At 39.8% G+C, this 15,881-nt stretch overlaps 1 protein-coding gene across 2 annotated transcripts in view; it reads right to left on the reverse strand.

The window, feature by feature from the left end:
- LOC147711646 (beta-microseminoprotein-like) overlaps nucleotides 1-15,881 on the reverse strand; it is an 86,485-nt gene that overhangs the window by 12,776 nt on the left and 57,828 nt on the right. For both annotated transcript variants that reach the window (XR_015295713.1, XM_086920215.1), the window contains exons 2-3: nucleotides 12,384-12,492; nucleotides 8,975-9,080 (exon numbers count right to left, since the gene is read on the reverse strand). Coding sequence is in view for 1 of the 2 variants with exons in the window: in XM_086920215.1 (XP_086776341.1) it covers nucleotides 8,975-9,080; nucleotides 12,384-12,492 (215 nt within the window). In the remaining variant the exon portion in view is untranslated. The remainder of the gene's footprint in view (nucleotides 1-8,974; nucleotides 9,081-12,383; nucleotides 12,493-15,881) is intronic.

The following is a 15,881-nucleotide window of genomic DNA, read 5'->3' on the forward strand; positions in this document are numbered from 1 at the left end:
CCTGGGTATACTTTTTGATAAAAAAACAATCATGGTCTAGCTTGGTGGAGGGAAGAGCAAGGGGCATGGAAAGAAGTCTAATGGTGTTAAAATCATTTTTAAAAAGATTGGGAGCAAATCCCCTAATTCCCATGAAAAAGATTTACCACGCCAAAACTAAGGCTGCAGCCCTATATGGGGAGGGTGTATGGGGGATGGCACCTAGTGACTCGCACCTGGCAAGAAAAAATAAATTCTTTAAAGCTTTTCCCTCTCTCCAACAGTCCTATTCCAACTACGCTCTACACATAGAACTGGCTTTAACCTACATTTTGGATGCTATTAGACTAGCGCCACTCCTGCTCATGTTCTCTATCTGGCAGAGGGACACTGTCCAATTTATTGAGAACATCATAAATAACATCTTAAATTAAGGAAACTATAGCAGGATTAGATGGCTGCAATATGTAGAGAGGGAATTGAAAGATATTGGCTTGAACCAACTTTTTAAGGACCCACCTACCTGTATGACCATATCGAGACATAGATTGATCGATATCTATATGTCACAGGCTCCCTATCTAAGGAGGGAAAAGAATAATCAAACAGGGTCAGCCCTCGTGTATGAAGTAATTTCATCTGTGCACGAGGGAGGTTATCTCTACCTGGCAGAGGTCACTATCCCACACCATAAATGTATTTTACTAAGATTTCATCTTAATTTGATCCCATTGATGTTAGGATATCCTGGCAAGAAATGTAAACGCTCAGAACTTTCTGTGTGTCCGTGTGATAGCTACTCACCCCAAAATTATCTTCATGTTTTATTTTTCTGTGGGTTCTATCATCAGGAAAGGCAGGATTTTATTGTACCGATCTGTAAAGCTCATCACTTTAGGTCTTGTCATGTAGCATTGTACTTCTTTAAATCACTTCCAAATTCTTTGGTATGTTTTTCTTGGGCATCTTTTTTTATGGGCATGCACGAAAAAAAGATGACAAGTGGACCTATAATTAGCTGATTGGCTTGCCTACTCAATGTTATCTTTTCTCAACTGTTTTAACTTGTGCCAAATATGATGTATATATGGACATAATAGCTTGCACAATATAATGATTTGGATTACTTATTTTCATTGAACCATTTTTAACCAATGAACTTTGATGTACTTTTATGATCTTATGTTTTTCTAAGATCGAATAAAGATTTGAATTGAATAGTATGTTTTAAGTTTTTATACTCCACTGTAGATACATTGTCATTTCTCTGAGCTTTCATGGTCACACATTTGACTGAATAAAGTTTTATTGATTGATTAATTGACTGCCTTATACTGTACCCACAAATCATATCGAATTGCAGTCTCAAACAATGTATTCAAATCAAACCAAAGCATATTTAAAACTGTCACTTATTTATCCATCTCTGTATACCACGTTTCTGGTTCTTCCCTAAGCTTTGGAAAGTTTACCATAAACTCAAGGAGATCAGACCTCTGCCAAGAAGCACTCACAATCACCTTCATGTACTTATTGCAAAGGAAACTCAGGCAAAACCAATTCAGGCTCCCTCACACACTCTTTTTCTTCTTTATCTACTTCTGGCTCTTTCTTCTTTGCTTTACCATCTCTCTTCTTACTCCATTTTTCTCTACAGCTTTTCAATTTGGACCAGATTGTATTATTATTTATTAATTCTCAAATATGTGCACATATATCTGTTGATTTCCTCATCACACAGATACATGCCACTCTTTTCTATTGTAGCAATTCATTTCATACTCTTCTGACAATTCTTCATATGTAGCATATGCATCATGCGAGCATGTAGCTGCTTCCTTGTTCAGGAAACTCGATTCACTTGTACGGTATGTGTCCAGTTCTTCATGTCATTTTTACCCTTCAGAAGTTCTCATTTTCTATTTTTAGTTTTTAAGAAGTTATCTCAATTCAGTCTTTATTTGAAAAACATCAATTCCTCTCGTTACTAGTTAATTTGATTGCATTACAGTTACAGTAGTAAATGTATCAGTAGCAAGAGTAACTATATCGATGGATGAACTAGTAATTCCACTCGGACCATTCATTCTCTGGTGGTGCAGTACCTACACTAGTAGGTGCAGCAGTAGGTACTGTCAATATTTGCATAATTGAACTTGTATTTCCTGCTCCCATATCTCGTATCCCATATGAGGTGGTCTGGCGGCTTGCAACACATATGGAGGAGGACTTCAATCAAGCAAATCATCTACAAAATCATCCTCCACATCTGAATCATTTTATGTAATTTTCTTTTCAGTTTTACTTCCAATAGCCCCACTATCCTTGTTCTTTTTGTTCTTATTACTCACTTTTCCAAACAATACACTCACACGCAACATCATATCCTCCCTCCAAGCCCTGTTCTGCATGCCCAATTTCATTTCTACCCGATTACTCACAGCATTTTCAACCTGGTTTTGCATTCTTTTCCATTCTTGTTCAACCTTCGTCTATCTCAAATAATCAATCTTTCAGGCACAAAAGGTACCCTCTGAAGAAATTGTATGTTCTTGTGATTGCAGAGGAAGCTTTTGGAGGAATTGGTTCTTCTTATAAAACAGGAGATAAATGCTTTTCAATGTAAAACCGATTTTACTTAAATTTATTCCAAACAAACCACTCAAAAATATCCACTTATACTAAACCAATCACAGCGTGGCTAGGGTAAAGGTCAACCAATCATAACACTCTTATGTAACGCTTAAAGTCAACCTATTACAGTTCAGCTCACTGTGATGGCCAAGCAATAGCAGTATGACTCAGTGTGATGCCAAGTCAATAGCACAGCATACTATGGCACAATACTAATTTTACCGAAAATCAAGAACAACCCAAATAAACAAACATTTCAAACATATTCAAACAAAGTTCTTGTCCGCTTTACTTAACTAAAGAAAAGAAAGGAAGGACAGGTCAATTTCACTCAGAGAGTGAACCATACCGTTCCTGCACAATCAATCACACTAAGGCAAATTTCCAACCGGCGACAACCCATCCTACCAGTGCGCCTTTCTAAATGAGAACACACTCAGACCTTAAGTAACAGGGTAAACCCCTACAATAGCCTGTATTTGGCACCTCAGAATACACAATTCTGTTTTGCAGACACGTTTAGCACACTGAATAAACCACGAGACATTGGATTTTGACAAAATCTATTTACCAAAACGTTATCATTAACAAAAATGTAATTCTTTCAACACAACCCCATTAGCATGAACACCTGAATAAACTCAGCAACGAACAACATAAATCCAAACTACAAAATCACAGTAAGTAAACCACCTAAAGACCAGCAAATGAGAATCATAAAACAAAAGAGCTCACATACTATCTAATTTATATTGTAATACTAAACTACAAGTCCCACAATGTCCTCGAACAAAGCCAAAATCCACCACAATCCATCCAGCTTTAATGATACTCCCTCTCCTTTGATCAGGAACAGCTCAGGAATACCAAAACACTAGAGATAATCCAATTTAGCAACCATTGCAACCAACCCATAAACTATCGACCCATATCACGTTTGCCTCTGCCAGCCAAAATCCTAGATAAAGCCCTCAATCAGCAACTCTCTGCCCTTATAAATGAAAACAGCTTGCTAAATGATTCACAGTTCAGATTTTGGAGCCAGCACAGCACCAAATGAGCTTTCATAGTAGCCACAAAGAGCATTAGATACATTGTAGACAGAGGAGACAGTGCAGCCTTGATACTTCTGGATCTCTTAGTGGCAATTGATACTGTCAATCACAGAATTTGGATGTATCGCTTGCATGAGCTAGGAACCGGAGACAAAGCTCTCGTCCTACTAACATCTTTTTTGGCAGACAGGGAACAATATACCTCTCTAGAAAAAGTTGTCTCTAAAACATGGAATCTTCCTTGTGGTGTCCCCCAAGGGGTGTCACTAAGTCCCACCCTTTTCAATTTGTACATTAGTCCCCTGGTTAAAACTTATCAGAACCTTTGGATTCTCTGTTGTCTCCTACGCAGACAACACGCAAATCATGGTGTCTGCCTCAGGAAATCCGGTCCATACAGCCTACCAATTGAGCCTCTGTAGAGAAAATATCAGTATTTGGATGGCAAATACCTACCTGAGCTTAAACTTTGGTAAGACCAAAGTTTTGCTCTTCAGAAATTACAACAATTTTTAGTCCTCGGACTAGTTGCCACCAGACATGGACCCTCCCCCATCCCCAGTGGAAAAGGTTAGAACCCTGGGGGTCATTTTTGACAGAAAGCTCTCCTTTGAGAACCAGATCAACCAAATTGCGCCCAAAACTTCTTTCGCTTGAAGATCCTGAGAAAATGTCTACCATTTATCCCCTCTAATCACCAAAAATTGATCTTGTCAGCACTGATTTTGTCTAAATGATATAAAAACTTCAGATACCACAAAATGCGGCAGGACGTCTCATTTTTATTCTTCCCAAAATTTCATTCAGCATCTATGGCACTGAATCAACTGCACTGGCTACCTGTGAAAAAAAAGCTTTCAAGGATTTGTGCACTGCCTTTAAGGCACTACACAGTATTGTACCCGTTGCCCTCAAGCAAAGCTTTACTGGTATACATCACCTAGACTCTCACGTTCTTTAGGCTTGAAAAATATTGTGGTGCCCAATTTCAGACTTGCACATTGGGGCGGCAAAAGCTTTGTAACCATTACCTCTAAATTCTGGCATTCCCTCCCATTTGAACTGGAAAATTCCCAGACTCTTCTACAGTTCAAGAACGCATTAAAAATATGGCTCTTCTAAATCTACCCCACTTGGTATCTTTCCTGCCTCACTGATCATCCGTATGCAGAACAGGGCCAAGACACCTTCAGGTATGCCAGCACTATACAAAACTTTATATCATAACATAACAGCAGAGAGAATTCAGATTTTAGGGTGCTAACATTTTGGGGGTGCCTATTTTGGGGTGCCCATAATCTCCACCAAACAGTTGATGCTTTATTATGAGAAAATCAAGATAAAGTGCCTACACAGGATCGGAGACGGCGTTGAACCTCTAGCATGTATGAGGCAAAGTGTTGCTAAATAGCACCCAAATACAAATGAGTTAATTAGCATTTCAAGGAAATATGCCTTCTAGGGTCAGTAGTACATTGTAAACCATGAAGATTTATTTAAATAATTAAAGGAATTACAGAAGGCAAACATAACAATCAGTCAAAAATGCATAGTATTCAATATAGGGAACTAGCCTAAGGTTCATTCAAATGTAGCAAAGAGAATGGCATTCAGTTAAGGAAAAAATATGTCCAATGCATGAGACAAACAAACAAGGGTTCAATCTCAAGAGTCAGGGCAAATCAGACATCCCTTAACTTCAGAATGCACCATATTTTCAGAAAAATTCACAAAAGAAATAAATAGAAATTGCACACAGCACAAGGTGAGCAATACAAAATCTCCTATTGCCACCATCATTACACTTCCCCCGGCGAAATGCAAATTTGCTATTTTCTGACCTACTATCAGATGTGGCAGTAAAAATCTTGTTACACAAATAATGGAAATCTCAGAATTTTTTTTGCATACAGTATTATAAGCAGGAAAAATCTTGAAGTAGTGAAAGCCTTCCTCCACAGCTCTTCAAGAACAGCATGTCAATGCAAGGCATATGTGCACATTTTGTTATATGTGTTGAACAGAGAAATACAACATGGCTACGACAGATCCAAAATGGATGTTAGGCCTACTTTAGGCCTTGCTTAGTTAAGCACAGTTCAGTCAAGTTCATTATTTTCATTTTAGTGCAGACTTATTCATAATGTTTAGCACACATTTTATTAGATCAAATTCATCTTTATCACAAGTGCACTGACGAGGATGATATCGAACACAAACTGTTCAATGGTCTGAAAGGTTATATATAGGTCTGACACAAAAAGTTATAGAAAATATTCATTAAGTACTTCAAATTATTAACAATATATATAGAGTGCTACCATCATCTTGAGGTTCAGTATGCCCTAACAACCAGGTATTTCTTGTACCTGTAGCCAGGAAAATTGAAATATTACCCTCTTTGACTGTATCTTTAAGTTACAAAAAACAAAAACGGGAAAGCTGGCAGCACCTACATGTTGGTGCTGAATGGGGTGTTTTGCTCCTAATAAATATGTTGCCCCTTGTACTTTTCCTTTTATCTTTCATCTTTTTTCTCTGTTTTATTCTTTTTCTCACTCCCTTACTTTTTCATTCCTCTCTCCCTCTCTTTATTCTCTATCTCCTCTCTCTCCTTCCTTTTCCAGCTGTTAAATCATTTTCTTTTCCTGTCTTGATCACTCTTGCTCCCTTGCCAGAACTGAAACCCACCTCATAGCTCTGTTATGACATTCTGCCAGAATTGATGACATTCCTCATACAAAACAGATAGGTGGCATAGGCAGCATTATTTGAGCTCTCACGGTGACTCAGCCTGCTAGAAATAGGGCCAGAGCCAGCTCCCAAATGTAGCTGCTTAAGTGGGTGTTCCATACTCTTCTGCTTACATATTTCAGATCTAATTCTGAGCCAACCAAATGTAGGCTTATGCCTGTGGCTATCACATTAAAAGTAAGTCTCTGCATGATGTTTTACAGGCTGCTAAATTTCTAACATTGACTAAAAAAGATGAAGAAGAGTAGGCGTCCAAAAATACAGTCAATTAAAACATCACTGAAATTAAAGAATCACAGAACACTACTGTAATCCTTGTAAATGGGGATCCAACAAACAAAATAGACAATAAAGCAATTCTGCACTTGAAACCTTTGTCTTACTTTTCTACACAAGCTAATTTCTAGAAGAAACACTGGCCACGCTAATAGGTGTCCGCATTAAATGGTCAGGCTATTAGCGTTGGCAATACTTGTTGGCGCTAGAATGCAAAGGGGTGCATCAAAAAGCATGTGCTCAAATGGATGGCGAAGATGGAATGAGATTCCCATCAAAGAAAACCCATTATAAGGGACTACTGATGCACACGCTTATGTCATGGTAAATGTTCCATCTAATGTATTTCCTCTGTGTGCGGCAGTATAAGATCTTTGTGAGCTACAGCCAAGGCTATGTGCACCAAGGAACTCCTCATGCATGGAAGTTCAACTCTCAGCTACATACATCTGAGGAAATTAACACTCAAAGCATTTGTTTACAATTATAGAGACAACAGACACATTTCACAGATACAGCTCCATTTAATAGGGTCTTGGGGGAGTTTAGCAATGTAGATTCGCACCCTCATGAAATGAAATGCTTACTCTAGTTGCACCTATGCCCCAGGTTTAAAAAGGAACAAGACTCAGAAGCTTGTACTGTTATAAGATTTTCCCATTCATTGGTGGGGTATTTAAATAAGATTATGTGTGCTCAGCAAGTTGACAATTACATTACACCTTTACATTTTGATCTACCACTTAAATGTCATGAAGTCCATGCCGATAGTGTGCGAAATGTGGAAATCCACGGCAAATATGGACTGTGGGAAATGGAGCTTAGATAAGTCAACGGCTATCACTAGATGTGTAAACTGCTACAACAAGGTGATGGATGGAGGGCTTGAATTATTCTCAGCCCCTTACAATCGCTCTTGTGTTGCATTCCAATCCATTGTCCAAAGATTTTTTTTTCCCTTATATTTTTACCAAGGGAGATTTACACCAGAATATGGAGTGCCCCTTTGGTAAAGTAGAGGGGAAAGTAAAGGAGTTTATTTACCTAACAAAAACTTAGTAACAATATTTTTGTGTTAAATGTTAATGAAACTTAATTTTATATATTTTTCAAAATTACGAACTAAATTAAAAAAGCTACAGCACTATTAACTTATTTTTAATTATATAATTCATTAATTTAAATATATTAAATTTCAATTAATTTTCTAATTAAAAAATTAATTCCCACATAGAGCCCCAAAAAATTTTTTGCTATGTATTCATAATTATTAAATCTCGATATCTCAAAACCCAGAGATTGGGCCTTATATTTTAAATTCAGAATAGGAGAGCTGCCCGTTTGTGAACTGACCGCTAGATGGAAGTCACCTGTACAGACTACTCCTTTTTGTCCATTCTGTGAGTCCAGGATTGAGTCGGTCCCTCACTTTTTATTCGTATGCCCTGCATATAAAGCTCCTCGCCTTAGGTGGCTGAAACCCCTATGTAAAGAGTTAGATACCAGACAATGTAGCGAGGCCTTACGCATCTTAAAATCCGACACACGGCCCCTATTACTCTGTGGCATGGCGAAATTTTTAAATTGGGCATGGCTCATTAGGTCAAAAAGGCTTTCTTATGTTGTTTAATTGTGGTTTCAAAATTGACAATTTTATGTAATTTATTGCTGCCATCCGTATTTTGAATTTGTACAACTGTATTTTATGCATTGGCTTGATTATGCATTTTTGTACTGCATTGCTTTTAAAGATATGTTTCATATCGAAATAAAGCCAACTTTGGCTGACTGACATAATTATTAAAAGTCATGTACAGAATGTAATAAAAGTATTTTATTCATATGTTCTTAAATATGAATGTTATATTCATTGATAATTAAACAAGGTTGCTGAAATATTTTATAATGAAATAATACATGTTTTATTTTTATTATTAAATTATATTCGTTTATATGTTAAAATGTATATGTTAAAATATTTCAGATAATTTAATTTAACAATATTACCCAAGGGGTTTTATGTATACCTCATTGTAGAGGAACTGATCCAGCTCCATTTCTGGCAAAGTTAAAAATTATGAAAGACCATGATGGAATTGGTGGTGGATGTTTTACAGAAAATGGTTGTAAACTGGCTACCGTAACTGATGGAAATTCTGCTTAATATATTCATAAAGCTCACAAAATCAATGTATTTCCTAAACAATACCATGTTAAAGACAAAGGTTTATTTCATATTGTAAAACAAAGAAAATTCATTTTATCTAGATACCTACTGGCTGCAGCATTGAATTTTGCCATCCTCAAGGCAGTTACAGGAATGGCAATCCTCAAGCCACTTAGAGTAATACGCATGTGGCTTTCCTTTTGCATCAAGGCATCCTAAAACAGAGTACATTCACATTGTTAAGTATAATTACGAAATAATAGAGAAGGATAATAATATCATTGTGATATTGCCTGGCTTTAAATGTTAGATATCACATTAACACACCTGTAACCTACATGTATGAATCGTCATAGTCAAATAACTTTTGTAGCCATTCATGATCAATAATGGTGATAAGACAACGGGCCATAATTATAAAGGTGTATTTGGTGATAAGCATCTATTTAGCTTTTTTTCATACCTTCCAGGAATACCCTGTGGGATTTCAGGCAAGCAGAAGTATATTTTCAAGGGCAGAGATTGCACCCTCGGGTGCTTAGATCTCCTCAATTGTAAATTACCAACTTACCAGAGGGAAGTAGGAATGCCAAGTCACAACTTGCCTTGGAAGCTTGGGAATGGCCACAAACAAGTACCTACAAACTGTTTGAGGGTGTAGGGGAAGGGTTTCTCTCCTTGAAGAATACAAATGTGTGTATCAACAGGGGATCTTAAGTAAGTTCCAGATTATTTAAAGCTGTGCCTAGATGACAAATGTGTATCTTTAAACAATCAAGGACATTATGAGCACACTGATCAACATGGCCTGCGCTGTTGTGATATCAGTAGGAGAGATTGAATACTATAGTAGTTTTTTCTGTTCCTTGCTTATTTCTTGTAACAGCAGTTTACTGATAAATAGCAGCTTGAAACTCTAATCTTGAGTCATTTTTAGGTTTAGCCTAATGACAGTTTTAGCGGTCTTGCTCACCTCATATTACCAAAACATTTTTAGTAAAGACAAATCAATCCATTGATATGTTCAAGTGTCATTCACATTGTGCTATTACTCACCATAGCATAAAGAATTGGGCATCTTTCTAAATGGCCCAGTACATACTTTAAGAAAGTTACCAGCAGCCAGATGACTTCTGCGAGGTACACAAAATAGTTGCAACTTCCTCAGCTTCTCCCATCCCGCAATCAAAGGGACTGCAATAGAGACTTAAGAGCCCGATGTAGGAGGGTCATTACCGGTCGGTAAACCCGAAATTCTGTAAATTTCAGGCTTATCGGTAAATTTCAGGCTTACCGACCGGTATTGAGCCATTTGCTATGTAGGTGATGATTCGGTAAATACCGAATCATTATTTACCGATTCGGTATTTACCGAATCGGTATTTACCGAATCGGTAAAGGGCATGTAGGAAGCAGATTTAAGAGTGATTATGTGCTTTAAGGATTTGTTATTTACCACCAACTATAAGTTGGTGGTAAATACCGAATGCCTTTGAAAATGAAAATCTGTGCATTTTCAACTGTGCCCTTAGGGCATGTATGTGTGCCACATGTGCACACAAGCACGATTATGGGATGCAACAGGGTGTAAAAGTGCCACCCTTCAATGTGTTCCCCCTTTTACCGAATCAGCATTTGACGATTCAGTAATTCGCATTCATTCCTATGGGCCTCCAGGCCCACAGGAATGAATGGGAACTACCGAATCGGTAAATACGAATTCGGTAATTACTGAATCTTACCAATTCGATAATACTTACTGAATAAATACCTACATCCCATTTACCGATTCTAAAATACCGAATCGGTAAAATTCGGTATTTTAGAATTGGTAAATCATCATTACCTACATCTGGCCCTAAATCTTTTATTATCCATGGTGGACAGGGCCGTACTGGCAGTAGCGGGTACCGGCATTTCCCCGGTGGGCCGCCAGGGTGGGGGGCGGTTTTAGACCCCTATGGGGCTGTTTTTGTTTTTCAGCATAGCATTTTCACAAAAGTGAAAGCGATAAGACGGGAGTGGTGCTTTGCACTAGCAAAGGCCCCCTTACCCCGGGCCCGCCGATCTGTTTGCCAGGGCTGGTTTTGATTCTCAGTCCGGCCCAGATGGTGGATAAACAGCAACACATGCACTTACTAAGGAATTCCACCCAACACAAGTTTTAGAAAAATATGCAAGATATTGACTACAAGCCAAAGTACATACATCTGGCAATAACGTTATAAAATGTCTCAAAGGCAGTTCAAGCGTGCTAACCCATGAAGGTAAAGAAGCTAGGACTCAAAGAAAGAGTACGCTCAATAGACAATAAGCTCATCAGAAACCAAGCAACTGAAGTTTTATAAGAAAGTAAAAGTAAGCATATGCTGAAGGTCTACCACAGTATGCTATTTAATGCCAATCACTAAGTACTACAGCATCGCCCTTTACTACTCCACAGAAAAACAGAGGAAAGTAAATTGCAGTATATCTACGCTTGTAGGCTCTGCAAAACCATAAGTGTAATCATCAAATCCTTTGGTGGTCAAACAAGACTTCTATATGACATGTTGAAATTCACCCTCAGAAGAAAACAAAGGCAGCCCATAACTTAGTTTTAATATTGAAACAGGTTATACATGTATATATTCCAGTGGTAGATCAAAATACAAACATTAAGGAAAATGCTAAAATCTGCTACAAAGAAGCTACTTCCCAGCAGAATATCTGATCATAATAAACAACCAATGCCATTAGCAAGCACTGCCCAAAGACACTATTAGCAATTACTCTCTAGGAATTGATAGGAGGTTTTGCTCAAAGCAAGAATAGAATGCGTCTGGGGACATCTCACTCTTAATTGTTTTACCTTATTTTTGTACTTGTAAAAATGGTTAAATCTTAACCATTTTACCAAACAAAAAACTTTTTGCCAATATTATTAATTGTTTGTCTATAATGTTTTTGTATGCTTTTATGGTTCAAAGAACCGAAATGATGATGAAACTGAACTGAACTGATAGGAGGTGTAACAGATCAATCGGAAAGCAGAGTGATAAGAAATCTATCACCAGGGGATCTGAGCCGCACGGGAAAGGTTCTACTGTTCCTCATACACTATCCCAAACATGACGAACTAGAGAACTTTTTATATAGGAATCTCACCAAAGTACCCTTAGTACCGCCACACAGCCTGAGGATAAACAGAAGATCTGTATTCTTCTAGAAGAAATCTCTGAGGAAAAGGTAGCATAATACCTCTCACCTTATTGGCTCATCAGAGAATGAAAAATGCCTATAAATGAATGTTGTTTTTTCCTGTGAATCTGTCAAGCTTTGGCAACACTTGTAACCCATTATTTAATGCAATTAAGTATTACTGAATTGATGGAGACCATAGGAAAAGGAGAGAGAAAGAGTTGACAGAAATAGACTGGGAGAAAGAGAAAGACTGCCAAAGGAAACAAAAAGATAAAGGTTCAAATAGGAATATCGTTCTATATAGTGCTACTGTAAGTCATAAAATCACTTCTCACCTTGTGGAACGTAGTCTTCAAATGTGTGACCTAGATTATTTTTAAAGTGGCAAACCCCATCGTGCAATTTCACTAACGAGGCAATGGCAAGGAAAGTAAAGATGCTCTTCTGAAAAAGAGAAATAATATCAATTGACAGTAATGTATGATATGAGTCAGTGAATTTTCATATCATAGAATCTGAATTATCATATCATAGAATGAATATGATTGAAGCATCCTTATAACTGAACTGAGGCCAATGCGGAAGTGGCTCATATAGTTATGGGCAGCCCGCTGCTCTATTGTCAGTCATGAGCAGTATGATATTTTGCTGCATTGAGAATATTGAGTTTGGCGTGAAGGGCTTATAGGTGAGTAAAGCTTTAATATTATCACAGAGCTGTACAATGAATTAGTTTATGTATTTTAAGCTTTATTTAGTGCTAATCTCACCGTCTGGCACCAGAGCACTGTGCAAAGCATAAAAGTGGTTAAAAAATTGGAATCCTGTAAAAAAAAGTTATTACAAACGTCATACAGCCTTGTGTGTAGAGGTTCTTCTGTGTGTCTGTATGTGTATCTGCAGGTAGGCGAGTGTTGTCCTTCCTTCTGAATTCCTGCGTGCACATTTTTGGGTACAGATTTACTCCTGCCACTAGTGTAAGTCAAAATGTAATATAAATTGACACCCATATCAGTAGTATCTAAAACTTAATTTGTTGCAGCAGCATTTATGCATACTTTCAGCACTGTGGTGACCATTAAGAATGAGACACTGACATTTACACCAGACCAGGAAAGGTTGAAGAAAAGCCTTAGCAGGTGTTTTATTTTTTAATATATTTTATGAACCATAACTCAAGGGGATTTCTACATTGTTGCAAGTTCAAGTTCAAGTTCGGGCATTTATATAGCACACTACTCACCCAGAGGGTCTCAAGGCGCTTGGGGAAGGAGTTCATTATTTGTCGAATAGCCAGGTTTTAAGTTCTTTTCTGACGGAGATGTGGTTTTGAGTAAGGCAGAGGTGAGTGGGGAGTGAGTTCCAGGTCTTGGCAGCCAGGAAGGAGAAGGATCTGCCACCCATGGTGGATTTTCGGATGCGCGGGACTGCGGCGAGGGCTTGATTGGACGATCTTAGTTGGCGGGTGGGTTTGTAGAAGGACAGTCGAGTGTTGAGGCATTCGGGTCCTAGATTGTAGAGGGCCTTGTGTGCGTGGGTGAGAAGACGGAACGTGATTCTTTTGTTGACGGGAAGCCAGTGAAGGTCTTTTAGGTGTCCAGTGATGTGATCTTGGCGAGGGATGTCCAATATGAGTCTCGCTGATGCGTTTTGGATGCGTTGGAGTTTTTTCTGTAATTTTGCTGTGATTCCGGCGTATTGTGTGTTGCCATAATCCAGTCGACTCGTGACCAGTGCGTGGTGACAGTCTTTCTTGTCTCGAGGGGGATCCAGCGGAAGATCTTTTTGAGAATGCGAAGTACGTTGAAGCAGGAGGATGAGACTGCGTTGACTTGTCTGGACATCGAGAGAGAGGAGTCTAGGATGAAGCCAAGGTTACGTGCGTGGTCTGTGGGTGTGGGTGCTGCGCCCAGAGCGGAAGGCCACCAAGAGTCGTCCCAGGCAGAGGGGGAAGATCCTAGGATGAGCACCTCCGTTTTGTCTGAGTTGAGTTTTAGGCGGCTATGTTTCATCCATTCGGCTACTACTTTCATGCCTTCGTGAAGGTTGGTTTTGGCGGTGTTAGGGTCTTTGGTGAGGGAAAGGATTAATTGGGTGTCGTCGGCGTAAGAGATGATGTTGAGGTTGTGTTGGCGCGCGATGGATGCGAGTGGGCTCATGTAAACGTTGAAGAGGGTGGGACTGAGTGATGATGCTTGTGGTACTCCACAGATGACTTCAGTGGCCTCTGAGTTGAATGGGGGGAGTTGGACTCTGAGTTCTCCCGGAGAGGAATGAGATGATCCAGCCCAAGGCTTTTCCTTGTATGCCGATGTTGCTGAGGCGTTGTATAAGGGTGCTGTGGCAAACTGTGTCGAAAGCGGCGGAGAGGTCGAGTAGAATGAGGGCCGCTGTCTCTCCGTTAACCAGTAGTGTTCGGATGTCGTCTGTCGCTGCAATGAGGGCGGTTTCGGTGCTGTGTTTGGCTCGAAATCCGGATTGAGATGGATCAAGGGAGTTGTTGGATTCAAGGAAGGCGGCGAGCTGGCTGTTGACGGCTTTCTCAATGACTTTGGCGGGGAAAGGGAGGAGGGATATGGGTCGGTAGTTTTTAAGTTCAGAGGGGTCTGCTGTGGGTTTCTTCAAGAGGGCGCTGAGTTCGGCATGTTTCCAGCTTTCTGGGAAGGTGGCGGAGTTGAACGAGCAGCTGATGACATCACGGAGATGGGGTGCGATGATGGAGTCAGCTTTGTTGAAGATGTGGTGGGGGCAGGGGTCGGTTGGCGAGCCAGAGTGGATTGAGTTCATTAGGCGGATGGTGTCTTCAGTGGTGATTGGGTTCCAGGCGCTAAGGTTGTTAGTTGGCGGAGTAGGATCTGAGGGGGGTGGGGAGGGTTGATCGCTGGGAGTGTTCTCGAAGCTGTTGTGGATGTCAGCAATTTTGTTGTAGAAGAAGGAGGATAACGCATTGCAGAGGTCTTGGGAGGGAGTGATGTCGTTAGATGCTGCGGTGGGGTTGGTGAATTCTTTGACGATGTTGAAAAGTTCCTTGCTGTTGTGGGTGTTGTTGTCGAGACGATCCTTGAATGCTGATTTCTTGGCGGATCGAATCAGTTGGTGGTGTTTGCGGGTGGCTGCCTTGAGGGTGGCCATGTTGTCGGTGTTTGGGTTTTTTCTCCATGTTTTCTCCAGGGTGCGGCATAGCTTCTTGGATTTTTTAAGGTCATTATTGAACCAGGGAGCCTTTTTGCTGGCTGATTTGATCTGGTGCTTTTTCAGGGGTGCTAATTCGTCAGCACTGTGGGTGATCCATTGCTTGAGATTGGTGGCCGCTTGGTTTGGGTCCAATGAGAGGGTGGGAGGGTTTTGGTTGAGTGATGTGAGGAGTTGGTCGGAGGTGATTTTGTTCCAGTTTCTCCGAGGAATAGGTTGTGGGCGGTTGTGGGTCAAGGTGGTTTTGTAGCTGAAGTGAACACAGCTGTGGTCCGTCCAATGGAGAGCTGTGGTGCGATCGAAGGAAATGTGCTTGCTGGAGGTGAAGATAGGGTCGAGCGTGTGTTCGGCTACATGGGTGGGGGTGTCAACAAGTTGTTTGAGTCCGAGATTGGCCAGGTTGTCCAGAAGGGTGGAAAGTTGAAAGTAGTATGTGGTATGGCACTGGTATCTTACTATGGAATACTAGCACAATACACAAAGATGGACTCCAGGTACTCTCTTGCACACCTTCTCTCTGTCCTGGTAGCGTGGCAAAGAGCAGACAGGATACTTAGAGGAACATGTGTTAAGCATTTCACATCGCCAATATGGACAATAAGTAATTGACATGACTAAGGAAATACGACACCAATTTGATA

Source organism: Lissotriton vulgaris, chromosome 5 (genome assembly GCF_964263255.1).
Source record: "Lissotriton vulgaris chromosome 5, aLisVul1.2, whole genome shotgun sequence".
NCBI classification, from domain to species: domain Eukaryota; kingdom Metazoa; phylum Chordata; class Amphibia; order Caudata; family Salamandridae; genus Lissotriton; species Lissotriton vulgaris.